Source organism: Emys orbicularis, chromosome 20, assembly GCF_028017835.1.
Source record: "Emys orbicularis isolate rEmyOrb1 chromosome 20, rEmyOrb1.hap1, whole genome shotgun sequence".
Taxonomy (NCBI): Eukaryota; Metazoa; Chordata; order Testudines; family Emydidae; genus Emys; species Emys orbicularis.
This window is the reverse complement of record NC_088702.1, coordinates 17800415-17828210: the sequence shown is the minus strand read 5'-3', so window position 1 is coordinate 17828210 and position 27796 is coordinate 17800415. Positions and strand designations below refer to the sequence as shown.

At 49.3% G+C, this 27796-nt stretch overlaps 1 protein-coding gene across 1 annotated transcript; it reads left to right on the top strand.

Annotated features, from left to right (window-relative positions):
- The first annotated feature begins 14248 nt into the window (after positions 1-14248).
- Positions 14249-26346, top strand: LOC135892175 (trypsin-3-like). The gene is made up of 5 exons (XM_065419887.1): positions 14249-14294; positions 21149-21311; positions 24117-24370; positions 25576-25712; positions 26179-26346. The coding sequence occupies exons 1-5, from the start codon at positions 14249-14251 to the stop codon at positions 26344-26346; spliced, it is 768 nt and encodes a 255-aa protein (XP_065275959.1).
- The last annotated feature ends 1450 nt before the right edge of the window (positions 26347-27796 follow it).

Sequence of the window (27796 nt, the reverse complement as noted above, 5' to 3'; positions counted from 1 at the left end):
AAGGACCCGCTGCCGAAGACCCAGAACTCTTTCCGCTCTGGGTCTTCGGCGGCAATTCGGCGGCGGGTCCTTCACTCACTCTGGGACCCGCCGCCAAAGACCCCACGCCCCCTGAATCCTCTGGGCGGCCCTGGCCAGTGGTGCACCACAGGAGTTGTAGCCCAGCCAAGGACTCCAGCTCCAACGAGAGCATGACCCAATGAACTACAACTCCCATAAGGCACCTTGGGGAGATGCACTTGAATGTTTACATTACAATTTGCCTGGTGGACAATGGAAACATTGCGGCGCAACCCTCACGGAAACCGCTTTTTTCTGCCCCCAAAATCCCTTTAGTGGAAAATTCCCCTCCAGGTCCAGTTCTGATTTTAAATCCCATTCTGCAACCATAACTAAAGTTGGAGTACGGCCCTCTCCTCCCATCGAGTTTGACCCCCTTAACCTAGTGACATTTAAGCTACTCACAATCGCTTGCAGAAGCAGCTGGGAAATTGCAGGAGGAGCAATTCCAGGTGCCTTCACTAGGGGGCGATGTCTCCATGAGAGGACAGGTGCTAGCGGATGCAAATACATAGCTCAGGTGTAGGTGTCCTTGGGAAGCCAGGGAGGTAAGAGTGGGGAAGAGAAGAGGGCAACAGGCAGCTTTGGGAGAGGGGATGAAATGACGACTTTACGGATCTCCAGCTGTAGATCTCAAAGCACTTTACACCGGAGGGTCAATATCATTATCCCGATGGGGAAACTGAGGCTCAAGGGGACAAAGTGACTTGACAGAGGTCAGTAGCAGTAGCAGAGCCAGGAATTGAATCCAGCTCTCCTGAGTAGAATTTTTTTGGGGGGGGGAAATAATTTCCCCAAATCAGGTCGACCGCAACATCTTGCAAATTCATGGCAGTTTCACTGAATCGCTTTGGTGGGGGAAAGTAACAGATCTTACACAGGTTTCATTTTTGGCATTTTCTCAACCAAACGTTTCCATGGTTTGGAGTCAAAATGCCTTTTCATTTCAAAATCACCTTCACGTTCATTTTTGTTTGCAAATCTTTTAAACATGCTGAAATCATTTCATTCGACCCGAAATGATTTTTCCCCCCAACATTTCTATTGGCTGAAAATATTGAAACATTTTGTTGTGGGGCCGACCTGAAATTAATCTCTCCTCCCCTCCCCCCCGCTTTTTCAGCAAAGAACCAAAAACTCCGTTCTTTGCCCCACTCTCTCTTGTGTACTAATCGCTAGGCAGTTCTGCCTTCCCTCCGCACCCAGGCCAGCTTGACTCGTGTAATCCCTTGAAGAGGGGGCGAAGCGTGGCACATCCTTGCGACACTGCTACTAGGAAGAGAACTAGGAGAACACACAACTGCAAAGCACTCAGACAGCTTAAGCTGACTGTAGCAGGGTGCTGGTGCAAAAGCACCTAATTAGCCCCTGCCCGGTCAGCTCCAATCAGGAGTCGCAGATTGGGGCTCATGGAAAAGGCCTGATGCCGGCTTGAGGATTGGCAACACCGGCTAGCCTGACAAGCCAAGGACTAAGCCGGGAGGGGGAGGCAGCCAGGGAGAAGTCAGTCAGGGAGAGAACTGGAGGCCTCCTAGCTGAAGGCTGACTCTGCCTGTAAAGGAGGTGACTAATTCTGTAAAGCTTGTATATAGATAGACACTGATGGTGGGATAATCTTAAGTAAATAAAGACACGGGTGTTGCACAACCCTGAAGCCTCTCTGAGCCTTATTGGGGGCAGCAAGCGGGCCCCAGGAAGAGGGGCGGGTCGTGGACCCTGTTACACTGATGTAGTGCAGGCAGGATGCGTGGGGAAATCAGCCACCCAGCTTTGCAACACTGTTCCATTGCACAGCCAGCCTGGGCACTGGCGAGCGGCGTGTAGAAAAGATCAGCCTCCGCGTGGACCATGGGGGAGGGATCCATTGGTCAAGGGTGTGACGGGACACGGTTCCTTTCAGAGGGTTGCAGGCTCCTACATGAATCAACCTTCTGGAAGAGCTCCAGGTTAGGAATGCTGCAGCAGCGCTAATTAGAGTCAATTACAAGGTAATTACCCAGCCCTGCTATTAAAGGTCTGGTAGAACCAGCTGGGAGCAACCCTGCCCAGTGACTGGTTTGCTCCTCTACTTCTGGGAAGCTTTGAGCTGTCAATCAGACATGCTAAACCCGTGAAAAATCGCAGACATTGGGCTTGTTTTTGGCTTAACTGGCTTGTAAGTTGCTTGTTGTCTAGTTTTTGGCTTGTAGCCTGTTGCTTGTTTGGCTTGTTGCTTGCTGCTGCTTTTTCCTTTTTTTTATCATCTCCAGGCAAGCAGGGGCAAGGGAGGCAAGCAGGGGCAAGGGGGGGAGAGAGTCAGGGGTGCACAGCGAGCCCACCACTGTCCCAGACTGCACGCCGGGGGGCTCTAGTCACACAGAGTGTTGGCAAAAAGAACAGGAGTACTTGTGGCACCTTAGAGACTAACAAATTTATTAGAGCATAAGCTTTCGTGGGCTACAACCCACTTCTTCGGATGCATATAGAGTGAAACATATATTGAGGAGATATATATACACACATACAGAGAGCATGAACAGGTGGGAGTTGTCTTAGAGAGTGGCTTGTTTTGGCCTTGTTTTGAAATGGGATTAGCTTGAATTTTGGCTTATTATGAAAGTCGGGGTGCTTACTTACGGCGCAAGAGTTGTCAGCTGGGGTGGGGAGCTGTTTTTGTTCACCCTCAGATGAGGAAGACAATGAAAGAGCCAGGAGCGGCCTTCAGTTTATGATCCGTCTAAGCCAGTGGTCCCCAACCTTTTTCGTCTGGCGGGCGCCGGACGACGAGCCACCGAGGACCGTGGCCGGCGGACAAGCATCCGCCGAAATGCCGCCGACAAGCGGCAACGTCAAGAGGCGTCGCTGCCGAAATGCCGCCGAAAATCAGCAGCATTTCGGCGGCGACGCCTCTTGATGATGCTGTTTCTCGGCGGCATTTCGGCGGATGCTTGTCTGCCGGCCAGTACGTGGGCACACATAGATGCCCCAGCGGGCACCGCATTGGGAACCACTGGTCTAAGCTGACTGTAAGGGCTGGTCCACACTAACCCCCCACTTCGAACTAAGATACGCAACTTCAGCTACGTGAATAACGTAGCTGAAGTCGAAGTACCTTAGTCCGAACTTACCGCGGGTCCAGACAGGGCAGGCAGGCTCCCCCGTCGACTGCGCGTACTCCTCTCGCGGAGCAGGAGTACCGGCGTCAACGGCGAGCACTTCCGGGATCGATCCCAGAAGATCGATTGCTTACCGCCGGACCCGTAGGTAAGTATAGACGTACCCTTAGTGTGACGCAAATAAGCTGTCACCATCATCAGGATGTATGTAGCATCAGTGGCAGGTTTCATTAAGAAAAAAGAGAGTTTCTTGCCCTTATGGAGAAAAGCTTAAAAATGTGACCTGTCGGTCCTCTAGCGCCAGAACTCAAAACAAAAGAGCCAGCGTTTCTTTATTTTATTTTTTTGAGCCAATTTTTTGCAGCGGCTGTGCACCTCATTCTTGCTCACGATTCTATCTCAATTACACGCCACGTTTGAAGAGCCAGTGTTGTCCTGGTTTTAAGATCATTCAGGACACAGGGAAGAATGGCACGGGGGGGTGGATTGCAGAAACAACCCAGTTATTTAATTAATATTAGTTCACCACCTAATGAACGGTTTGAGTGGTAGCCGTGTTAGTCTGTATCAGCAAAAACAACGAGGAGTCCTTGTGGCACCTTAGAGACTAACCAATGTATTTGGGCATAAGCTTTCGTGGGCTAGAACCCACTTCATCAGATGCATGGAGTGAAAAATACAGTAAGCAGAATATATATGATAGCACATGAAAAGATGGGAGTTGCCTTACCAAGTGGGGGGTCAGTGCTAACGAACCAATTCAATTAAGATGGAAGTGGCCTATTCTCAACAGTTGATAACAGGGGGCCAATACCAAGGGAAGGAAAATTACTTTCATAGTACTAACGAGGCCAATGCAATCAAGGTGGCCCATCTCAAACAGTTGACAAGAAGGTGTGAGTATCAGCAGAGGGAAAATTACTTTTTGTAGTGACCCAGCCACTCCCAGTCTTTATTCAGGACACAGGATTCCAGCAGCAGTCACACCAGTGCCAAATCCAGAGGTGAAATAACCTCTCTGCTCCCACTCGAGAGTCCCCTGTTTATGCGTCGCACTTGGAGCTCCTGTGTAACTGGAGGCAGGAGTCCCTCCTGGAGGTTCTGCAGCCTGGGCTATGCAGGAGGGTAGGATGGATGGATCAGTTTCCTTGTGATTTTTAAAATCGATGAAATCACAGGGTCCTTCACACACACCTGCTGAAAGAAAGCACGAAGTGTTTAAATAGCCGGGGGAACGAGGCTGAGATGAGGGGATGACGCCCACGCCCTGTGATTGCAAAAGGCTTCCCAGCACTACACCCTGATAACTGAGCCACTGAAAAACATTTCCAGCACCACATCCACGTGCGGCCTGTTGTTTTCCAAAAGGCCAACAAACATTTTTCATCACAAAGAAATAACTCACATGGCTCAAAACTCTGCAGCGCTGTTCATCGGGAAATTCCGACATTTGTTTTCATTCCCAATCGGAAGGAAAAGCAAAAATTTTGAACTCTCCCATGAAACAACTTCTGGGTTCTCTCCCTGGTTCTGGGCAGGAAGTGAGGTCTAGTGGTTGGAGCAGGCGGGGTGGGAGGGAGCCAGGACTCCTGGGTTCTATTCCTGGTTCTGGACAGGAAGTGGGGTCTAGTGGTTGGAGCAGGGGGGTGGGAGGGAGCCAGGACTCCTGGGTTCTATCCCTGGTTTTGGGCAGGAAGTGGGGTCTAGTGGTTGGAGCAGGGGGGTGGGAGGGAGCCAGGACTCCTGGGTTCTATCCCTGGTTTTGGGCAGGAAGTGGGGTCTAGTGGTTGGAGCAGGGGGCTGGGAGGGAGCCAGGACTCCTGGGTTCTATCCCTGGTTTTGGGCAGGAAGTGGGGTCTAGTGGTTGGAGCAGGGGGGTGGGAGGGAGCCAGGACTCCTGGGTTCTATCCCTGGTTTTGGGCAGGAAGTGGGATCTAGTGGTTGGAGCAGGGGGGTGGGAGGGAGCCAGGACTCCTGGGTTCTATCCCTGGTTTTGGGCAGGAAGTGGGGTCTAATGGTTGGAGCAGGGGGCTGGGAGGGAGCCAGGACTCCTGGGTTCTATCCCTGGTTTTGGGCAGGAAGTGGGGTCTAGTGGTTGGAGCAGGGGGGTGGGAGGGAGCCAGGACTCCTGGGTTCTATCCCTGGCTCTGGGAGAGGACTGGGGTCTATTGGGTTAGGGCAGACGAGGCTGGTAGCCCTATTGGCGCCTTCTAACAGTTGCTCATCTTCCAGTGCTCCCTACCACTTTCCTGAGGTGACACCCGAGGGTTCAGACATCCGTTAGGCATCCGCTGTCGTCAGCAGTTCCAGAGTCACGGGTATCAAACGCTGCCCAGCAGCTGCAAGGAGTCGCTCGCTTCACAAGCCAGTCTGGAGTAGGGTTGCCAACTCTCCGGAAGTCACCAGGAATTAAAGCTCAGTCTTTAATTAAAGATTAGGTCGGGTGATGGAACCTCCAGGAATACGTGCAGCCCAAACTGGCAACCCTAACCTGGAGTGAATCACGTACTGGCGTACCAAACGCTCACGGTCATTTCCCAGCCATAGAACTGGTCTTGCAGAGTCCTACCTTAGCAAAGTGGGGGATTAACGCATGGGCCCACAGGGGCCTCGGCCAATTTGGGGCCCCCGCCAGAGTGCCGGGACCTGTGTAGAAGTAGGGGACCACCAGTGCCAGGACTGTGGCCCTGCCCCCTGCTCCTCCTCTTCTTCCAAGGCCCCTAGGGCCCTGCCCCATGGCCAGGCCGGAAGCCAGGCCGGGGCTGCAGTAAGAGCTGTCCAGGGAGTCCAGGCCACTGTGGGGAGCCCCAGATGCTCCACCTGCCCTGGGCCAGGGGACCGGGCACCGGAGAGCAGCCCCCAGCCCTTGTCCCCGCCCCCCAGGGTGCACCACCCAGGGCAGGTAGAGGGTCCGGGGCTCCCTGGGCAGCACTTACTGTGGCCCAGCTCCAACTTCCAGCCTGGCCAGGGGGTGGGGTCTTGGGGGGAAGAGGAGAAACGGGGTGGGGCAAGTGAGGTATGGGGGGCCCAAATGTTCTTTGTGCCCAGGACCCCAATAAATCCCAATCTGCCTCTGATAGGATCTGGGGGACCCTGCTGGGAAGGAATCTGACGGGATGGCTAGGTAAGGGGGAGCTGACCTGCTGGGAGTTCCCCTTAAGGGCTCAGAAAGGACAGATGGACCAGTGGTTAGAGCACTAGCTTTCCATTCCCTGCTCCATCACTGGCAGGGGGGCGGGCTCATCGCCCCAATGAAACATCCTCCCACCGGAGCAGAGCAGGAGCCCTCGGTTTGACAATGCTCCTATCCAAGTCGCCAGGCCAGGGAGGAAGAGATGGGCATGACCATTCCAGCTCCACCCACCCAATAAGCCCCGCCCACATACAGAACCAAAACGGGGGGCGGTCACACTCGATTTTGCTGATGCTCAAAATAACTCTTTCCTTAGGCTTGGTTAGAATGTGCCATGGGGCATGCTGGGCTACTTGGGACAAGGCCCAGATCCAGTGTTAGGCGCCTAATTCCCATGGATCCCAATGGTATTTAGGGGCGGAACTGCCATAGAAATCAAAGGTATTTACATACCTAACTTTCATAGAAAGTATTTAGGTGCCTAACTCCCCTAGGCATCAAAGTGTAGGTACCTAATTACTACTTCTGTATGATTAGAGATGGGCAAATCATGGGGTTTTCAGTCTGCCGGCAATTTCGTAAAGTTGGGATGGGGGAGGAATTGTTTCAGGTTGGACCAGAAACGGAAATGTTTGAATTTTTTGGTGAATTGGAAAAATCAGGAAACAAAATTGGTTTAATGTCAGATGAAACTTTCAGTTTAATCAAAATCAAAACGTTTCGTTTCAATTTCATCCATTTTTAAATGTACTCAAATTTTTTTTAAAGAAATGTTGACAGGAAAATTCATTTAGAACCAACAAACCAAATACGTTTCAAAATGAAACGTTTCATTCCCTTTGCAATCTCTTCATTTTGGTTTGGTTTAGAAACAACGAATTCACTGGCACTGACATGAATTCGCAAAGTGTCTCCCGGAAAAAATTTCAGCTGAAACATTTTGCCCAGCTCCCGCCGTCAGCGATTCACAAGCATTTAAACAGCTCCCATAAGTTTTGTGAATTTTAGCAGATGCAAATAAGCAGGAAAAGCCCAGTGGGCGTTGGCCCTCCTGGGTTCTACCACTGACCTCCTGAGTTGTTCTGAGCAAATCACTTCTGTGCTCCAGGCCTCAGTTTCTCCTCTCCCTTTTGTCCCTCCTGTCTATTTAGACTATAAGGGCTAGGGCCACACAAAAATCTGGCACCTTAGTGAACATTTATGTGCCACTGAGACCCTTACCACTGCTGTTCAGCTGCCATCCAAACCTGTAGACATCTAAAGTCCTAGATACCTGAATTTCTGCCAGGGATCAGTCCAGGCACTTGCCAACACCTCATCCCCATCAGGGCAGAAACTAGCCTCTTCCATTTCTTTCTGTCATTTGCTGCTGCTTCCATCTGCTTTGTGCTGTTGACATCAACTGTTCTGCCCTCCCTACTTAGGGTTCTTCTTAAGGTTTCCTGGGGGTGCCCATCTGTCCTCACACCAGTTAGTTTCTGCTTGATCGCTTCCCGTGCGTTGGCATCCCGCACGCCACAGATACGTCAAGCCTTTCCTTCAGTTTCTGGTGGAAACAAGCTGCTGGTTGCCGATTGCTCTGATCTCTTCATTGGTGAAGAAGTCTTTCCAGCCAATGCCCAGGAATTATTTTCAAAGGTGTCTAGCTTCCTGACTAATGTTGTGGTAGATCTCCAGCTCTTGCAGCCGTATGTTTGCGTGACCAATGCCCTTTTGATGCCAACTGGCAGAGGAGTACATAGGGGTACAGGGATCCCATGGGTTCCCCAAAAGAGGTCATGGAAGGTCTCTCTGCTGGATGTCTGAGTCACACTGGTCATGCTAATCATTGCAGATGTACATATGGAAAAAATGTGAGGAGATATAGACTCATAGACTTTAAGGTCAGAAGAGACCATCATGATCATCTAGTCTGACCTGCCACACATTGCAGACCACAGAACCTCACCCACCCACTCCTGTAATACACCCCTAACCTCTGGCTGAGTTACTGAAGTCCTCAAATCATGAGTTAAAGACTTCAAGTTACAGAGAATCCACCATCTACACTAGTTGAAACCTGCAAGTGGCCCGTGCCCCATGCTACAGAGGAAGGTGAGGACCCCCTCCCACACACACCCCCAGGGTCTCTGCCAATCTGACCTGGGGGGAAATTCCTTCTTGACCCCAGATCTAGCGATCAGTTAGACCCGGAGCATGTGGGCAAGACCCAACAGCCAGACACCTGGGAAAGAATTCTCTGTAGTAACTCAGAGCCCTCCCCATCCAGTGTCCCATCACCGGCCGTTGGAGACATTTGCTGCTAGCAGTCACAGATCAGCTACGTGCCATTGTCAGCAGTCTCGTCATACCATCCCCTCCATAAACTTATCAAGCTCAGTCTTGAAGCCAGTGCGCTGTTTTGCCCCCACTGCTCCCCTTGGACGGCTGTTCCAGAACTTCATGGTGATGCTAACGGTTGTGTTCTCTAGGTCTGAAGCTACAAGCAAGTTACTCAAAGGTATCATGTCTTGAGACAAACTTCTCCAGCCAGCGGGTGGCCTGCCGGACCCCTGTGTATTGTGTGTTGTACAATAGAAGTCGATCGGCACACTAAGTCAAATGCTAACGAAGAGCGGGTGGAGACTGCTAAAGGAAATTAACAGGAAGAGGTAAACAGCAGGACTCTATTTACAGGTGAACCTTGAAGCTCTATTCTGGTATATTTGGGGGTGCAGAGAGTCACCCTGGCATCCTTCCACCTGCAAAGAGAAGCTACCAACCGGCTTGCTCTTATGGAAGGAGCATCTCAGCCAACCTGGTTGCCAACACTGGGGAAAGGACATGGGGCAAGCCATCTTGCCAGAGATGGGGGAACGTTTTTGCAAGTGACGTTTCAGCTCCAGGAAGCGAACTACGATTTGGTTTCTGCTATGACCCTTTGCTTCCCAAATTCTTAATCTCTAGCATTTGGAGCTCTGTTTTTTGACCGTAAACTTATTCTTTGCTTTCACTCAGTGAAACATTTTTAAGTGCCATGGGTTAAGGAGAGTGGGAAGCCTGACTTGAAGCTTACAAGCGGGTCAGGATGACTCTATAGCCCAGGTGGTCTCCTAGGAGATGGGAAACCCACATTCAAATCCCTTCTTCACAGAAAGCAGAGGGGGGAAATGAACTGTGGGCCCCCATGCCCCAGATGGGGGGGGGGGGCGGGATAGCTCAGTGGTTTGAGCATTGGCCTGCTAAACCCAGAGTTGTCAGTTCAGTCCTTGAGGGGACCACTTAGGGATCTGGGGCAAAATCAGTACTTGGTCCTGCTAGTGAAGGCAGGGGGCTGGACTCAATGACCTTTCAAGGTCCCTTCCAGTTCTAGGAGATAGGATATCTCCATTAATAAATTAAAGATGAGAGTGCTAACCACTGGGCTAATGGGGAGCTAGCCTTCCATGAGGAACAAAATGCTTTAAGTGCCTAACACCAGGAGATCTCTTATAGAGGAGACTCATGCATGGAAATACACCTCTACCTCAATATAACACTGTCCTCAGGAGCCAAAAAATCTTACTGCGTTATAGGTGAAACCGTGTTATATTGAACTTGCTTTGATCCACCGGAGTGCGCAGCCCCGCCCCCCCAGAGCTCTGCTTTACCACGTTATATCTGAATTCGTGTTATATTGGGTAGCGTTATATCGAGGTAGAGGTGTAGGTGCCTAAGATGCTCTGAGTGGCAGGGCGTAGGCCACCCCCTTGTGCTCAGCATTTCCTATTACAGTAGCACCTTGGAGTGCCAATCACAGATCAGGGCCCCACTCTGCTAAGTACTGTACATTGTTATTTATTAGGTGTATTACGGTAGAGCCCATGGACCCCATATTTGGGCTGGGACCCATTGTGCTAGGTGCTGTGCATTGTTTATTGGGTGTATTACAGTAGCACCTAGGAGCCCCAGACATGGGCCAGGACCCCCTTGTGTTAGGCGCTGTAGATTGTCATTTATTAGGTGTATTATGGTAAAACCAACCCAAGCCTTCCCTTTATCAGCCCCCAGCACTGTCAACACCGGGCTGGCACAGCACCAGTTTGGGGCACCGGATGTGGGCCAGTTACTCAGAGCGGCTCCTTCCCAATACTGAGACCTGCGTGGCCCGTCTGGGTACAGCCAACATTCACAAGGAGCAAGGTTGCCAGGTCTCCTGACAGCTGGGGCTTTTCTCCAAGCCCCAGCAGCTGGAGTCCTGTGACTGGCCCAGAATCAAAACAAACCCTTGTGATTCCAAAAGAAAAGCTTGAAAACATGACCTACATTCCCCTTAAAAGCCCAGAGAAGGGATGATTCAATGCTGTGCATCATCCAGGACTGGAGGACACCTGCTCCACCCCCCAGCTACCCATGTGACTCTCAACACAGCATTCAGTCTCGCTCTCTGCCTCAGTTTCCCTATCAGCACAATGGATAGAGTGCCTGGGAATTAACCCCCCCCCCTAAAATGCCAAGGCATCAAAACTGAAACTGTTCCCGGGACAGGATCTGTTTGGGTGAAGTTCCCAATGTCAAAAAAGTTGGGGGGGGGGGGAAGGTGTGACATTGTCAAAACATCCCGGCATGACGTGTTGTGACTGAATTTATATCTATTTTAAAAATGGGGTTAAAAGGGCAAAAGCAAAACGAAAGCTTTAGAAATGTTCGCAATGAAATGTTTCAACTGACCCGAATCAAGACGGTTTTTGTTTTCTTTTGTCGAATGGGAACATCTTTCAAGATTTTTGGGACGGGAAAACTTTTCAAAATCTTGAGCATTCTCCTGGGATGGGAAAATCGTTCCCTGCCCCACCCTAACTACGGTGACTCGACTTCCAATATTATTGAGGCTGTCCCGATATTAGGGGCTTTGTCTTATATAGGCAAATATGCCCCCCCCAAAAAAAAGTGTCCCGATTTTTCACACTTGCTATTAGGTCACTCTGAAGGGAGTAACAGCCCCTACCTTCTTCTCAGGGGTGCGTAAGGATAAATATATTAAAGAATGTGAGGCGCCCAGATACTAAGGTGATGGAGGCCAGATAAGGACCTAAAATGAACAGATGGAAACCTGAAGGCAAATAAAGAGAATCCAACACTTTTTTTAAAAAAAAGCAATCTCACTATCTAGTCCAGCATCTCGTCACTGACAGTGCTCAGTGGAAGGTGTGAGACCCCCTGCAGTGGCTGATGGGAGATAATCTGTCCCCCTCCCAGAAAGCACACCTTAATCATCACCCTGCTCTCTTATAATTAGAGATTAACTCAAACCCTGAAAGAGGAAGTTTGATAGTCCCGGCCACTAACTTGTTTGCAATCACGTACTGTGATCATTCCGGTTATTCCACTCCCTTCTTGAATCTTGTTATGGTTTTGGTTTCAACAGCTTCCTGTGGCAGTGGGTTCCACGGATCAATTACACGTTGCGTGAAAAATACAAGTCCTTTTATGGGCATTGAACTCCTAGATTCATCGGCTGCCTCTCCATTGCAATTCAAACCCAGTGGCATGACGTCTCAGAGCCCGGATCATTGGACTCGAGCTGACAGGGCTTGGGCTGTGGGGCTAAAAAGAGCAACACAGATGTTCCCACTTGGGATGGAGCCCTGGCTCTGAGACCCACCCCCCACGTGGGGTTTCCCAGCTCAAACTACAGCCCGAGCCTGAACGTCTACATTGCTGTTTTTAGCCCCACAGCCCAAGCCCTGTGAGCCCCAGTCAGCTGACCTGGGCCAGCCGCGGCCGTCCTGGGGGTCTTTCATCACAATGTAGGTGTACTCATATATTCTAAGGCCAGATGGGGCTTAGAGATCATCTAGTCTGGCCTCCTCTCTAACGCAGGTCGGAGAAATTCACCCAGTTCCCCCTGCATTGAGTCCAATCCATAGTCAGCATTTTCCCAGGATGGCATCCGGGCTTCACTGGGAGCCATCAAACAATGGAGAATCCATCAGGGAATGGCTAATCAACCCGCACTGTAAAAAAGTGGTGCCTTGTTCCTAACCGGAATGTGTCTGTCTTTAATTTCCAGCCACTAGTTCTTGTTCTCGTTCATTCACGAGCCCATCAGTATCCGGGATTTGCTTCCTGTGATGATACGTACACGCCGTGACCAAGCCACCTCTCGCTCTGCTTTTAGATCAGTGGAACAGATCTAGCTCTTTCCATCGTGCATGGTGTAGGCGGGGTTTACGCTAAAAAACGAGGCCGACCCAGTTATGTCGTTCAGGGATGTGTGAAAAATCCACACCCCCGAGTGATGTAGTGAAGCCAACTTAACCCTCCATGTAGACAGCTCTAGGTTGATGGAAGAATTCTCCCATCTACCTAGCTCCTGCCTTTCAGGGAGATGGATTGACTACGCCAATGGGCCAACCCCTCGCTGGAGCGTTTCAAGTGTAGACAAGCCCTCAGGCCCGACTTCCCCCCAGTCCCTGTGGCTCATCTCCCCCTCCCCCCCCCCCCCCCCCCCGATTCTCCATCTCCTTTTTTTCCCTCTTGTCCTCGTGCGAGGAGACAGAGCAGAAGGTTCAGGGAGTCGCTTTCGGCAACAGAGAAGATGCCATTCCAAGGGCTAATTCCCGCCAGGTTCCCCTGCAGAGGACAGAGGCAGGAACAAAGGCCGGCTTGCTCCTGCAACGCCAACCTGCTGAAGCCAGGAGCATGAGGGCGGAGGGAGCCATCTGGCTGCCAAATCATGGGACAGCTCCCCAGATACAGCAATCACGTTGACTCACAGGGACAGCCCATTTCCCTCGCATAAAAAGTGAGCCATCCCAGAGGATCCTTAGCTTTGTCCAAGACACAACCGCCGGAGCCTCTTCTGCTCCCGAGGCCCCCCGCCAGGAGCTACAGGTGAAGCAGGGTCAGTCTAACCCCTGTTGTTGGGATGCCTGGCTGGGGGAAGGAAGGGGTGTCATGGTGGCAGGGTGGAAAGGAGATAGTTGTGGTTTGGAGAGTGATGTAGGATGGTGGCTTGGAGCATCTCACCGTTATTGGGGTGATTATGGGCTGCCGGGGCATCACTTTATTATTGGGGGGACAATGGGGTGCTAGGGGGCATCTCTCAGGTTTCAGGGGACAATAGGGTAACACGGGGGTATTGCTTTGTTATTGGGGGTGATAATGGGGTGCCAAGGTGCATTGCTGTATTATTGGGAGGATTATACGGGATGGCAAGGGGCACTCAATGTAGACGGATGGCTTGGCAGTTCGACCGCTCAGCTGATACTCTGAAGACATGGCTTCTAATCTCTGGTCTGTCACTGCATCCCTGTAGGACCTTGGCCTGTAGGATCTGTGCCTCAGTTTTGCCATCTGTACAATGGGGATAGTAGCCCTGCCCTGCTCACCAACAAATTGTGGGGATAAATAGGGTAAAGTTTGGGAGGTGCTCGGATACTGCCGTAATGGGGGCCAGATAGCACCTTAGATCTATTAATTTCTCTGTTATTAAGCTGGTTACGAGGGTTTCGCCCTCTCTGTTAATGGAGTAACACGTTAGAAGGGGAACTAGTAGGAGAGGGGTGAGCTCAGTCCAGCTCATGGAAATTTTTGTGATCTGGCTTGAGATTTAGTTCTCCCAACAGATCAGATCTTTTCATGGAACATGCCCCTGGGGGCGACTGGGAGCGGGCGGAAGTGGAAGATGGAGCTGAGTTGGGGGACAGTGGGCCCCCATTGCCAATAGACAATCACAGTGCGTTTCCCCTCCCCATGTCGGGCAGTGCTGTCATCTCCTGGTACAGGCAGGGCAGCCGAGGTGCAGAGAGACCGCTTGCCCATGGGAGCCTGTGGAAGAACAGGAACTCAAGCCTGGCTTTCCTGAATCCTAAGCGTGCACCTTCCCTGCGAGGCATCCGTCCTCCTCAAGACGCCCGTGGCCAATGATTCCCTTTCGATCTCTTTCCCTGCAGTAAAGCCAGTGACTCCACCAACCATATCCATCACCACAACCGCCATGGAGCTGCTGATCATCGCGATGCTGGTAGTCGGGGCAGCCGCAGGTAAGAAAAAGAGTCAAGCAAGAAGTCAAAGTTGGGTTGGGTGAGAAGGTTCTGCAGTTTCACCACAGGGCCTTCCAGGATGGTCTCAGAGAAGTTGCTTAGGACAGGTTGCTGCTAATGAAGAGCGAAGTTCCTGGCACTCCCATTATCAATTCCATGGGTTGCGAAAGGGAATTCATATGTTCAGGCCTCATCTCTGATTAGACTTTATTGTTTGTAGAGTAGGCAGGAAGCCATGATTTCACAATCTGTTTGCGTCCTGAATCAGCACAGAAGGAAAGAATTTTGAAATTTCCCAAAAAATGAAATGTTTTTTGGGAAAAAAAATAAATCTGTTTCACAGAGATTTCGATGCCTTTAAATTTAAAGCATATATCAAAATATATAACTTTTATAGATCATAATTTCTAATATAATGTTAATTCTGTTAAGAAAAACATGTAAACAACAAATTATTTTAAAAAAATCAAAATGTTTTTTCCGATAATGTCCAGTGGCCTGGCCAGATTGCCTGTCCCATGAAGCACCATGCACCACTTGGTGAGGAGAAGTTAATAGATTATGGGAGTCTCTGGCTGTGAGCATCGTGGGAAATGTAGTTTGATTGTGGAGCCCAGTCCATACAGGAGACTGCTTTGTTTTAAACTTTTTTTTAAAGAATTTGCATCACAATCAACACATTCTCACAGAAATTTTCAACTTTGACACAATGATATTTTCTGATGGGAAGAAAAAAGTTTTACAGTTTTAATTATTTGTATTGCAGTAAAGCCTAGAAATGCCAGTCACTGACCAACCCCCTGCTCTCCTGAGCATATGTAAATTGTGCTTTCCAGAGATTTATAATTTAACCAAGTCTGGGGGAATTTTCATGAGAACAGCAAAAGGCACCTCCCTGACCCCAGAGCTATTCCTTTGCAAAATTTCAAGTCCCTGCTACCAAGGCACTAGAGCACTTCAAAAAGTGGTTGGAGAATTGTTTGAACATTGTAAAAATGACCTATCATTCCCGAACCTCATTCTTGGAAATGGCTGAACTGGGTCTTTCCAAAGCACGTTCAGAGAGCAAGTGTGGAAAATCTCAACCTGAAGAGTTAAAGTTTGGCAAAGCTTTCAGCCACTGAAAACAGTGTTTGATCATGGAAAGTGTTAGGTAACCTTGACTCTAGGTGTTGATACCAACACCGCCTACAATAGTTTATCATCCCTACCTGAGCAAGTTGGTTTTATATGTAAATTCTGCCCACCCAAATATTCAGCTCAAGCAAATTGTACACATCATTAGCAGAGAACACCAGCTAGCCTGCGACTGTCCAATCCAAAAACCAAATTATTTCTGCTCCCCACACCCCAAAAAATTGGACTTTTCAAAAAAAAAAAACCCAACTCATGGGAGTTGTAGTATGGGGGCTTGAAGCCCCCATCCTTCTCTATTGGCCAACCTCTGTGGTCGGACTTCATCTCCCAGTCATGGTGAGGGAAGGTGATGGCATTATGGGAGTCTCTGGCTGTGATGCATCATGGGAGATGTAGTCCTTCTGTGATGCATGGTTTATAGAGGAAAATGGGGCACCCAATTGCAGCATCGCAGAAGCATGCCAGCAATATTTCCAAATAAAAAAAATCAAAAATTTCCACAGGAATTGAAAAGCTCTGTTTTGTTGAAACCCTGATTGTCCATTAAAACAGTTTCTATCCATCCATGTTAATGATGCCCCTGGCTAGCTCGTCTGCAGGGATAAGATCCAGGACCCAAAGTGTAAAACCACGAGCCTTTCCTCTCTAAATGAAAGGATCCGGCTCCATGCACCTGTAGATTTGTGCATGCATCTGGGCAGGAACTAGAATCTTCTGCGAGACATTCTGTGATTTTGAAATTTGTTTTCATTCCAAATCAGAACCACATCAACAAATTTTGACATTTTCAAATGAAATTTAAAAAAAAAAAAATACTTCTGATCAATGAAAATGTTTAATGTTGATACAACTGAGGTGTTTAGTTCCAATTTTTAATTTGTAAAGAATTTAAATCAATTAAATAAGGTTGTAAAATAGCAAAACAAATTGTCATTTCAAAATGAAAATTGAAATGTTCCCTTCTGATCATGTCAATTTCTTTCCAAACAAAATTTCGTTGACATTGGCATGTTCCTTGTGAAAGGTCTCTATTTCGACAACATGGCATTTTCTGATGAAAAAGCTGTTCAATTGGAAATTTTCCAACTGGCTGTACCTCTAAGCTTCTATCCTCTGGTGTAGCTATTGGGTAAGGACCCTGTGCTTGTGTGGCATGCACTAGATATGCCAATTTTCTTGGGGAAAATCGATAGATGACATCTCTGATAACACAACACATGGGATAATAATGCTGCTACTGGATGTGGAATGGAAGTGGACCATGGATGGTGAATATGAAGAACTGAAAAGACTATTGTCCTATGCATCTCAGCTACAATATTCTGCCTTTTTGTGCAAAATTTGCAAGATGGGCTAGGGGCAAAGACTGCAGCTGGGGAAGTGTATCATTAGCATCCAGAGTCTTCACAAACGCAGTCTCCAAACACACACCACTTCAGAAGGAAAGTCTGAGAAATCTGACTTCGTCTTGAAGCTTCTCCCAGCTGTGTCTATGGATCATTCACAATCGAAATAATCTATTTCAAAGCTGAGTGCCATCTCAGATCCCAGCGCTCATGCTTCAGAATTATGACTCCGCCATTGAATTCGCATCAGGAAGTCAAATCATTGTGGGATGATGCTTTTTCCAAGATCTAACCGAGACCCGTCAAGGCCAGGCTCCAGAAACCAACTCCAAGGTTGACTTCCACATCAACCTACTCAGATGGTGTGTCATCTCGCATGTGGGACATGTGATCAAGTGCAACTGCAGAGATACTGGAGTCCATGATGCATGCTCTACATTCTGGATGGAAAACACATTTCATGCCTAAACATTATGCCGTATAAGCCTGCAGTGGTGGATAATGTTCTCCTCAAAGGGAAGCATGTTAAGCTTCCATTTATCCTCAGGGGGAAAAAACAGGATCTTAAATTTCATTCATGAAGGACACATAGGCATGGGAAATTGCCCAAGGAACGAGCAAATCTAAGCCAATGGTGAGTATATGTTATAGACTCCCAATCCACAAATGTTCTGAGCATGTTAGACTGGTTCCTCATCAACTAGGAGAAATTGGTAGCAACTCTTGAGGTGGAAGGTAGTTTGGGGAGAAGACATCAGAAAAAGATAAATTTCATGACACTAAAGAAAGGAAGGAGTGAGGGCAGCAGAATAAGGAGAATGGACTTTAACAAGCTCAGTGAACTGGTAGGTAAGATCCCATGGGAAGAAAATCTAAGGGAAAAAGGAGTTCAGGAGAGTTTGCAAGGAGACAATATTATAAGCACAATTTCAAAACTATCCCAATGAGCAGGAAAGATAGGAAGCATAGGAAGGGGCAATGTAATGACCTGAAAATCAGAAAGGAGTTCTACAAAAAATTGGAAATATCGACAAATTGCTAAGGAGGAGAACAAAAGAATAGCACAAGTATGTAGGGAAAAAATCAGCATATCTAAGGCACAAAATGAGTTAGCAAGGGATATAAAAAGCAATAAGAAGAGATTCTTTAAATACATTGGGAGCAAGAGAAAGACGAAGGAAAGTGGAGGTCCTCTACTTAGCAGGGAAGGAGAGCTAATAACTCATGACATCAAGAAAACTGAGCTGTTTAATGCCTATTTTGCTTCAGTCTTCACTAAAAAGGTTAATGGAGACGAGATACTCAACACAATTAATATTATCAATCAGGAGGAATGAACTCAAGCCAAAACAAGGAAAGAACAGGTTAAAGAATATTTAGCTAAGTTAGGTGTATTCAAGTCTGCAGGACCTGATGAAATTCATCCTAGGATCCTTAAGGAATTAGCTGAAGCAATCTCAGAATGATTAGCAATGATCTTTGAGCACTCCTCAGGTGTGGTCCCAGGAGACTGGAGAAGGGCAAACATAGTACCTATCTTTAAAAAGGGGAACAAAGAGGACCCGGGGAATTCCAGACCAGGCAGCCTAACTTTGATACCTGAAAAGATATTGCAACAAATTATTAAACAATCAATTTGTAAGCCCCTGGAGGACAATAGGGCTATAAGGAATAGCTAGCATGGATTTGTCAAGAACGAATTGTGCCCAACCAACCTAATTTCCTTCTTTGACAGGGTTACTGGCCTATTAGATGCGAAAAAGTAGTGGATGAGCTATATCTTTATTTTAGAAGGGCTTTTGACACAGTCCCCCATGACATTCTCATAAGCAAACTAGGAAAAGGTGGTCTAGGTAAAATTACTAGAAGGTGGGTGCACAACTGGTTGAAAGACCCGTACTCAAAGAGTAGTTATCAATGGTTCACTGTCAAACTGGGTGGGTGTATCTAGCCATGTCCTACAGGGCTCAGTCCTGGATCCGGTACTAATCAATATTTTCATTAATGATTTGGATAATGGAGTGGAGAGTACGCTGATAAATTTATGGGTGATACCAAGCCGGGAGGAGTTGCAAGCACTTTGGAGGACAGGATTAGATTTCAAAACGACCTTGACATATTGGAGAATTGGTCTGAAATTCATATGAAATTCTGTAAAGACAACTGCAAAGTACTTCACTTCAGAAGGAAAAATCAAATGCGCAACTACAAAACGGGGAATAACTGGCTAGGTGGCAGCACTACTGAAAAGGATCTGCGGGTGATAGTGGATCACAAATGGAATATGAGTCAGCAGTGTGATGCAGCTACGAAAAAGCCCAATATCATTCTGGGCATTCTGGGATGCATTAACAGGAGTGCCATATGAAAGACATGGGAAGTAATTGTTCCGCTCTACTCAGCACTGGTGAGGCCCCAGTTGGAGAAATGTGTCCACTTCTGGGCAACCACACTTTAGTAAAGATGTGGACAAATTGGAGAGAGTCCAGAGGAGAGCAGCAATGATGATCAAAGGTTTAGAAAACCTGACCTGCAAGGAAAGGTTAAAATAACTGGGCATGTTTAGTCCTGAGAAAGGAAGACTGAGGTCAGACCTAAGAACAGTCTTCACACATGTGAAGGGCTGTTATAAAGAGGCCGGTGATCAATTGCTTTCCATGTCCACTGAAGGTAGGACAAGAAGCAATGGGCTTAATCTGCAGCAAGGCAGATTTAGGGTAGTGTGACAAAGTTCCTCCTTTATCTTGGTGGGTCCTGCGCTTATTGGTGGATTTTCTTGCCGCAGAGATTCACCATGTGGGTTGGGGAACAGCCCAGAGACCTTCCCCTCTGGAAGAACCCACAGTCCAGGTCAATTGGGAGGTTTGGGGGGAACCCAAGCCCGCCCTCTACTCCGGGTTCCAGCCCAGGGCCCTGTGGACTGCAGCTGTCTATAGTGCCTCCTGTAACAGCTGCATGACAGCTACAACTCCCTGGGCTACTTCCCCATGGCCTCCTCCAAACACCTTCCTTATTCTCACCACAGGACCTTCCTCCTGGTGTCTGATAACGCTTGTGCTCCTCAGTCCTCCAGCAGCACACCCTCTCAGCTCCTTGCGCCTCTTGCTCCCAGCTCCTCACACTCGCACCACAAACTGAAGTGAGCTCCTTTTAAAACCCAGGTGCCTTGATTAGCCTGCCTTAATTGATTCTAGCAGCTTCTTAATTGACTCCAGGTGTCCTAATTAGCCTGCCTGCCTTAACTGGTTCTAGCAGGTTCCTGATTACTCTAGTGCAGCCCCTTCTCTGGTCACTCAGGGAACAGAAAACTACTCATCCAGTGACCAGTATATTTGCCCTCTACCAGACTCCTGTACCCCACTGGTCTGGGTCTGTCACAGTAGATATTAGGAAAAACTTCCTAACTCTCAGGATAGTTAAGCTCTGGAATCGGCTTCCAAGGAATCCCCATCACTGGAAGTTTTTAAGACCAGGTTGGGCAAACACCTGTCAGGGATGGTCTAGGTATTTTGGGGGGTTCTGCCTCAGGGGGCTGGACTCGACGACCTCTGGAGATCCCTTCCAGTCCCATATATCTATGACACGATGATTTTGTCAAAACCAAAAGGTTCTGATCAACCTGAAATGGGTTTTTTTTCCCCCAGAATTTGTTTCATGGGAAATATTGGGGGCACATTTGGCCCCTGTCCCTGGCAGCCGAGCCCGGAGTCTGGACCGGGAGCAGGACAGAGCCGCTTCTCACGCGGCTGAAGGTGGCTGCTCAGGGTCTCTGCTCTGTGCAGTGTGGTGGCTGGCTGAGGAGGTGGTGGCTTCCTCTCCCTGCCTGGACCAGGCTGCCGGGGACAGGGGCCGAGCAAGCCAGAAATGTGCCGGGGGAAGAGGGGGCTCCGCTCACTCAGCCTCTGTCCCCGACAGCCAGGCCCAGGTGGGGAGTGGAAGCAACCACCTCCTCTGCCGGACTCTCTCTCAGGCAGCCGACGCGCTGCACAGAGCAGCGACCCGGAGCAGCTGGCACAAGCCATGGCTGGTCCTGCCCCTTCCGCTCCCCACCTGGGAGGGGGGCTGAGCATGCCGGGGGCAGGTGCATCGGGGAAGGACAGAGCCTCCCTCCCTCCTGGCAGGCCAAGCAGAAATCTGGGGGAGGGGCACTTGACCCTGCATGCTCCCCTACGTGTTGCCTATGAATACAACCCTATCACTACTGCAAATACCTTGCCGGGTACAACCTCGGATCGCCTTGGGCTTTGGCATGACCGCGTGCGAGTGGCAGCTCATGGTCATCCTGCCATGGGCCAATCCATATGGACATGGCTGCTGCCCGCCCCACCCCCTGCCCTGCTCCCAGCTGCTGTTTGCCACTCTCCATTGCAGACGCAGACTCAGACGGAGAACGGATCGTTGGGGGGAGAGACTGCCGCATTGGCTCCCGGCCCTACCAGGTGGCCCTCCTGAGGAACGGCCGCATCTACTGTGGCGGGAGCCTGATAGACCGCAAGTGGGTGCTAACTGCTGCGCACTGCCGCTCAGGGATCGGGTAAGTCAGTGCGGGGGTGGAGGGAGAGAGGGAGATGCATGGGAGTAACCCACTTCCCCAGTCCTTATCTTCTCCCTTGGTGTCCCCCATCCATACCCAGGTCTCCCTCTGCACCTTCTAAATCCCAGCCCCATCCTCCTCCATTTTTTTCCAGCCTTCAAATCATTGTTGTGGCTCTTTTCTGCAGCCTCTGCAGTTTTCCAGCATCCTTGTACAGAAGTGCCCACCCCACACAGGACGCAGCACGCCAGCATCGCTCTCCGCAGCGGCGTGTGCAGAGGGAAACTCGCCCCCAGGCTCACCAGCGTTACCCCTTGTAGCATCCCACGGGTGGCTCATGTGCGGGTGCTCTAGGAGCTGGATGGAATGGAGCGGAGCCAGGGGTGAAAGTAACTTACAGGACTTACCGGTACTGCCGGAGTCCTGAGGGGCGTGGCCTCATCCGGAAGAGGCGGGGCCTCAATCGGAAGAGGCGGGGCCTCTCAAGATTTAAAGGCCCTGGGGCACCAGCTGTGGCTGGGAGCCCCAGGGCCTTTAAATCAACCCGGGGCTCAGGGGCAAATTAAAGGGCCCGGGGCTCTGGCCGCCACGGAGCTCCAGGCCCTTTAAATCCTGGCCCCAGCCCGGGTGCCGAGCTGCGGGCGGGATTTAAAGGGCTCTGGGCTCCCCAGCCGGTCCGGTCCGGCACAGCATACTGGCTCTTGCTGGTTCGCCGGACCGGACTGGACCGGCTTACTTTCACCTCCGGGAAATATTTTCCCTTGACTCCAGTCTGATGATCTTGGTTCTCAACCGGAGGGTCTGCAGCCCCCTACTGGTTACACGGGGTCTGTGGGGCCCTGTGGCTGAAGCCTGGAGCCCTGAGCCCTGGTGCATCCCGTGGGGCTGAAGCCCTGAACCCTGGCGCACCCTGCAGGGCTAAAGCCCCAAGTCCCCCTCTGACAACCCCCCCCCCCCCCGGTGCAAACTGGAACTGGGGTACCACTGAGTCCTCTGTTTTACCAATCTGGGTTCCCTCTCACACTGTGATGTGACAAGCTGCCCTCCAAGCTTGCCCTCCCACCAACATCCACAGGCAGGGCTCACACCCATGCTTCCCTGAGTCATAACAGGGGCCATGCGCCCTAGAATGTCCTCAGAAAAGTCCATCAAGTGTGGATAGGCTTCTTCCATGGTCCAATGTGAGTTAAGCATTCTTTGATGGGCCATTCAACTTGAATAGTTCCTTCACAATGTGCTGGCCAAACTAGAAGCAAATTGCCTTGAGGGTGTTACCCCAGGAGCAAGCACGTTTGAAATACAGATACATAGTCAATATTCATAACTCCAGATACAAAAATGTTGCATGCCTACAAACAGGATAATCATACATAGCAAAGCAAAGCAGACATTTTCCATTGACACCTCACATGACGGATTGTACAGGATGCACCATAATTATGTCATACTCATGTCATAATCATATCACTATGATGAATATGGGGTGCAGAGTGTCACAACCCCCACACTGCAGCTGAAGCCCACAGCCCTGAATGGAGGGGGGCTGTGGAGGGCTCCAGGAAATACTCAATGAGAATTTAAACGCTGGAATGAACGCCTGGCATTCCACAGAAGGGGAGTGCCCAAAAAATTGAAAGCAATTCAGGCTGTCTTTTTATATCTCTGTAATTACTGCAAATCCTGCAGATAGATCTATCCTTCCCCTCCCCTCCTTTTCTCCCAACTCTCTTTGTGTGTTAGGATGAAGCTGGTATATTTGTTGTATTTGGAAAACTAATTAAAACGTATAAATAATACCTTAAAAATCGCAATATCTCATGTCGACATTTTCAAAACGTTTCGATTTTCAATTTGAGATTTTTTCTTTCAACCATGTCTCGTGATGATCGAAATGAACTTTTCTCCCCTGACTTTTTGATTCACTGGAAAATTCAAAACTCTTTGACCCAGATTTACTCTTTGTGGTTCTCACTGCTCCCGCACGTTGGTTTAACTTGGCATGAGCGAGCCGCAGTAATCCAGGACAAGGCAAAAATAAAAATAACCATGTTAAGTGCGTCCCAAAAGTAGGATGAGCAGATAGCAAGTGTGAAAAACCAGGAAACTTTTGCTCAGGGAGGGAGGTAGAGTTGCACAAACCTTTTATATTGGGACGATCTCGATATTATTGGAACAACTGGTCACCCCACTCAAAAGCCAAGGACAAGGAATTCACGATCTTTGGTGAAAACTGCAGCTTTGATAACATCAAAATGTCCCAGAAATTCAGAACGATTTTACCAAATTGTTCATTTCAGCTGTGTAAAACCAGGTGCAAGAAATAGTAGTGTCAGCAGCAATGGCTAAAAATGTGTGGAAGGAGACTATTCAGACAGGGAGAAAACTAACAAAATATACTGTGTACATATGGCATGAGAACAAAGTATGATATGTACAGGAAGTGGGCCTGAAAATAACTGGACCAACCATAAAGTGCATGATTTCATGTAAAATGGAGGATGCATGCATCAGAATAGGGTTAAATTTGTATATAAAGTAACCAATACTTGTATTCTTCGTATACAAGTGTAAGTGCCCTGTACCCACCCCTTACACATGACTCTGATCAGCTCTGAGGAGTCTAAGTGTATGCCAAGAAAAACATGAGATTGGAGTGAAACTGAGTTCTTGGTGAACCAAGTTGATGAGATCTCGGAGACTACCCCAACATTGAAAAATCCATCATTGGCCCAATTCTAGTTGCTTGCCAGATACGACCTTTGAATTGCCGCCCATTGATCTCTTCCTTTGTCCTCTCTCATGCAGCTCCCTGCAGGTGCATCTGGGGGATTATAATCTACGGGCGAAGGAAGGCACAGAACAGATACGAAGAATCCGCAAATTCTTTGTGCATCCAGGGTATAACCTCCGCCGTTATGACAATGACTTCATGCTTCTGGAGTTGGATGCACCAGCTCAACTCAACAGCTACGTGAACACAATCAACCTGGCTACCAGTTGTCCCTCTCCTGGAACACAATGCGTCGTGTCAGGATGGGGCACTATCAGTTCCCCACGAAGTATGGCATGCTGGGGTGTAGAGGGAGGGGTTGAGGTTGGGCTCAGCTTGGTGAGGGAGTGGAAGCTCTTTAAGGAGACCTCGTTAACAGGCTGTCAAGGGTTCTTGGCTTCTCCTTGGAGAAATTTTTCAACAGAAATGATTTGTAGTGAAAAACGCAGCTTTGACAACACCAAAGTGTCCCACAAATTCGGGGCGATTTCATTCATTTCAGAAAAAAATATTCTGAAAATAGTCAAAACTTTGCATTTGAAAACACTGGGACACAATGGCTTGATTTTTTTTTCTATTCAGAATGTTTCCTTTTGAAATTTCCTTTCCTTTTGTTTTCAAAACAATTTAAAAACGTTACAGACGTGCTTCAAATCACAATGAAATATTATAATATCACATAAAATACTGGATTTAAATGAAAGGATTTGTTTGACCTGAAATGAGGATTTTTTTTCTGGCTTTTCTGTTCATCAGAAATTTCCCTTTTTGGAAAAGGAATGCGGCCAGATCCCAGCTAGGGTCAATCGGCCATAGATCCATTGGAGTCAGTGGGGCCAGATCCCAGCTGGGGTCAATCGGCCGTAGCTCCATTGGAGTCAATGGGGCCAGATCCCAGCTGGGGTCAATCGGCCGTAGCTCCATTGGAGTCAATGGGGCCAGATCCCAGCTGGGGTCAATCGGCCGTAGCTCCATTGGAGTCAATGGGGCCAGATCCCAGCTAGGGTCAATCGGCCATAGATCCATTGGAGTCAGTGGGGCCAGATCCCAGCTGGGGTCACTCGGCCGTAGCTCCATTGGAGTCAGTGGGGCCAGATCCCAGCTGGGGTCAATCGGCCATAGATCCATTGGAGTCAGTGGGGCCAGATCCCAGCTGGGGTCACTCGGCCGTAGCTCCATTGGAGTCAATGGGGCCAGATCCCAGCTGGGGTCAATGGGCCGTAGCTCCATTGGAGTCAATGGGGCCAGATCCCAGCTGGGGTCAATCGGCCATAGATCCATTGGAGTCAGTGGGGCCAGATCCCAGCTGGGGTCACTCGGCCGTAGCTCCATTGGAGTCAATGGGGCCAGATCCCAGGGGGGTCAATCGGATGTAGCTCCATTGGCGTCAGTGGATCTGTGCCAGTTTACACCAGTTGAGGGTCTTACACCAAGTTTTCTTCTCTTGCACCTTGTTCCCTACTCATGAACTCCTGTTTTTCTGTCATTGCCCAGGGCTGTTCCCAAACACCATGCGGTGTGCAGATGTCTATAGCGTCAGCCAGGACAGGTGCCAGGGCAGTTACGGGAGCATAATCACGGAGAACATGTTCTGTGCTGGCATGGAGCAGGGTGGCATAGACTCATGCCAGGTAAGGGGGCATCCCGGAGAGCAGGGTAGGTGCCAGGTGTCGGAGCTCACACAGCTCAATACTCTTTATCCCCTACGACCTGCAAACGCTTCTCAGCCTGCTACTGAGGGGCCGTCGTCAGTCAGCCCCTGGCCACAGCCAGCCTTCATGCCCCGTGGAAGAGCAGCCGATCTGCCCTCCGGCCGCACCAAGCCCTAAGGGCTGGGCTTCATCCAGCTCCTGGGCCTGTCTGATCCCCAGCGCAGGTGTAGGAAGCTCAGACCACCTGAAACCATTTCTGCTCTTTAAACACTTCCTGTGTCCGTGTGTGTCCCTGCCACCCCCTGCTGGAGGGTATGAGTGCTGGTGTGTGTGGGTTTGTCCCTGCCACCCCCTGCTGGAGGGGGTGGGCCCTGCTCTGTGTGTGTGTGTGTGGGCGCTGGGGGCATGGCTGTGTTTTACTGATGGCTCCACGTTGTCTCCGCAGGGTGATTCAGGAGGCCCACTGGTCTGCAACGGGCAGCTGCAGGGCGTGGTCTCCTGGGGGATGTCCGTTTGTGCCCTGCCGGGACGGCCCGGCGTCTACGCCAATGTCTGCAAAGCTGCCCAGTGGGTGAGGAGCACCATAGGGAGGAAGTGCATCGGATCAGACTGAGAGCTCACAGCGCGTCACGCCTGCCACAATAACCCACCAAACACACGCCCCAGCCACGCCTCTCCTCATCTCGCCGCGGCATCCTGGGGGTGCTGATCTGCGTGGGACTAGGATGGGGGCACTGCGGTGGGTCCAGCCTAAAGCAGCCAGTGGTTATGAGCCAGGCCTGACAAAATCCTGAGACTAGGTTAACAATGTGGGACTGGTTTAAAAATCATGAATCAGCCTAAAGATTGTGAGATTGCTTTAAAAATCATGAGATTGGCTTAAATGTCATGAATCAGCCTGAAGTCCACAGGATTGCTTCAAAAATCGAGATGCTGAGTTTAAAAATCAGGAGTTTTGGTTTAGAATCATGGGATTAGCTTGAAAGCCACGAGACTGCTGTAAAAATCATGAGATCAGCCCGACGACTGTGAGATGGGTTTAAAAATCATGAGATTGGATTAAAAATTATGAGACGGGTTTTAAAATGCCACAAATAGCGCACAGGGCTTTGATCTGGTCTCTTGCATTAGTACGGGTGGCGTAAGCGGCTATAACTGCTCTGAAGTCACCAAGTCTGACGTCTCATGGAGTTCAAACTTTGTCATACAGTGCTACAGGAACATAGCTACAGCGCCTGTGGCGCAGACAAGCCCCAGGAGTTCATGTTCAGCTGATTATCCACCACCAAAATCTTTCTGAGCGTTACTACTTCTATGGAGAGGGTCCCCCATCCTCCAAGTCTGGCGAACATTCTTTGGTCCGAGATAGATGCATTTACATGTAGCCATTTACATCCCCACGAGACTCAGCGTAAAACTGTGAGGCTTGGCAGTGGTGAGACTCAGTGACCCAAATCTCACAGGATTTTATGGCACGTCTCATGAGGGTGGGTTTGTTTGTTTCTTAAAGTCTTGAGCTCCTGGAGTCATGTGACTCTGAGAATCTGAGCTTTTGTTGGCAGAAATCACTTTCTAGACCTAGGCTTTGGGGAAACCGACCCTTAGAGGCTCTAAAAACAGTGAACAAACAAACCCTAGTGGTTTGGTTTGGTTTTTCACATCTTGTGATTTTTTTAAGCCAATCTCACAATTTTGAGTGGGCCCGGACTTGCCAATTTTGAACTCTTGGGGGTAAGAGATACTAGCAACAAGGGGTGGAAAAAGCACTGACTGATCCTAGAGAGGAAGCTGTGATAGAGGAGAGATTGACAAAGGGTGCGGCAGTTTATGCTCAGAAAATAAGGCTCCCAGTCCACGTTGAAATGTTCCGTTTCTATAATGAAAGCATGTCATTTCTATAATCCTGCATCTTGGCAGGGGGTTAGACTGGATGCCCCTTGCGGTCCCTTCTAAGCCTCCGATTCTATTATTCTGTGATAATGTTAAAAACTTTTAACGCCAAGTATGTACACAAGAGAAGCACCCAAAAGAGGACAGGTATTTAGCACTTTCTAGCACACTCA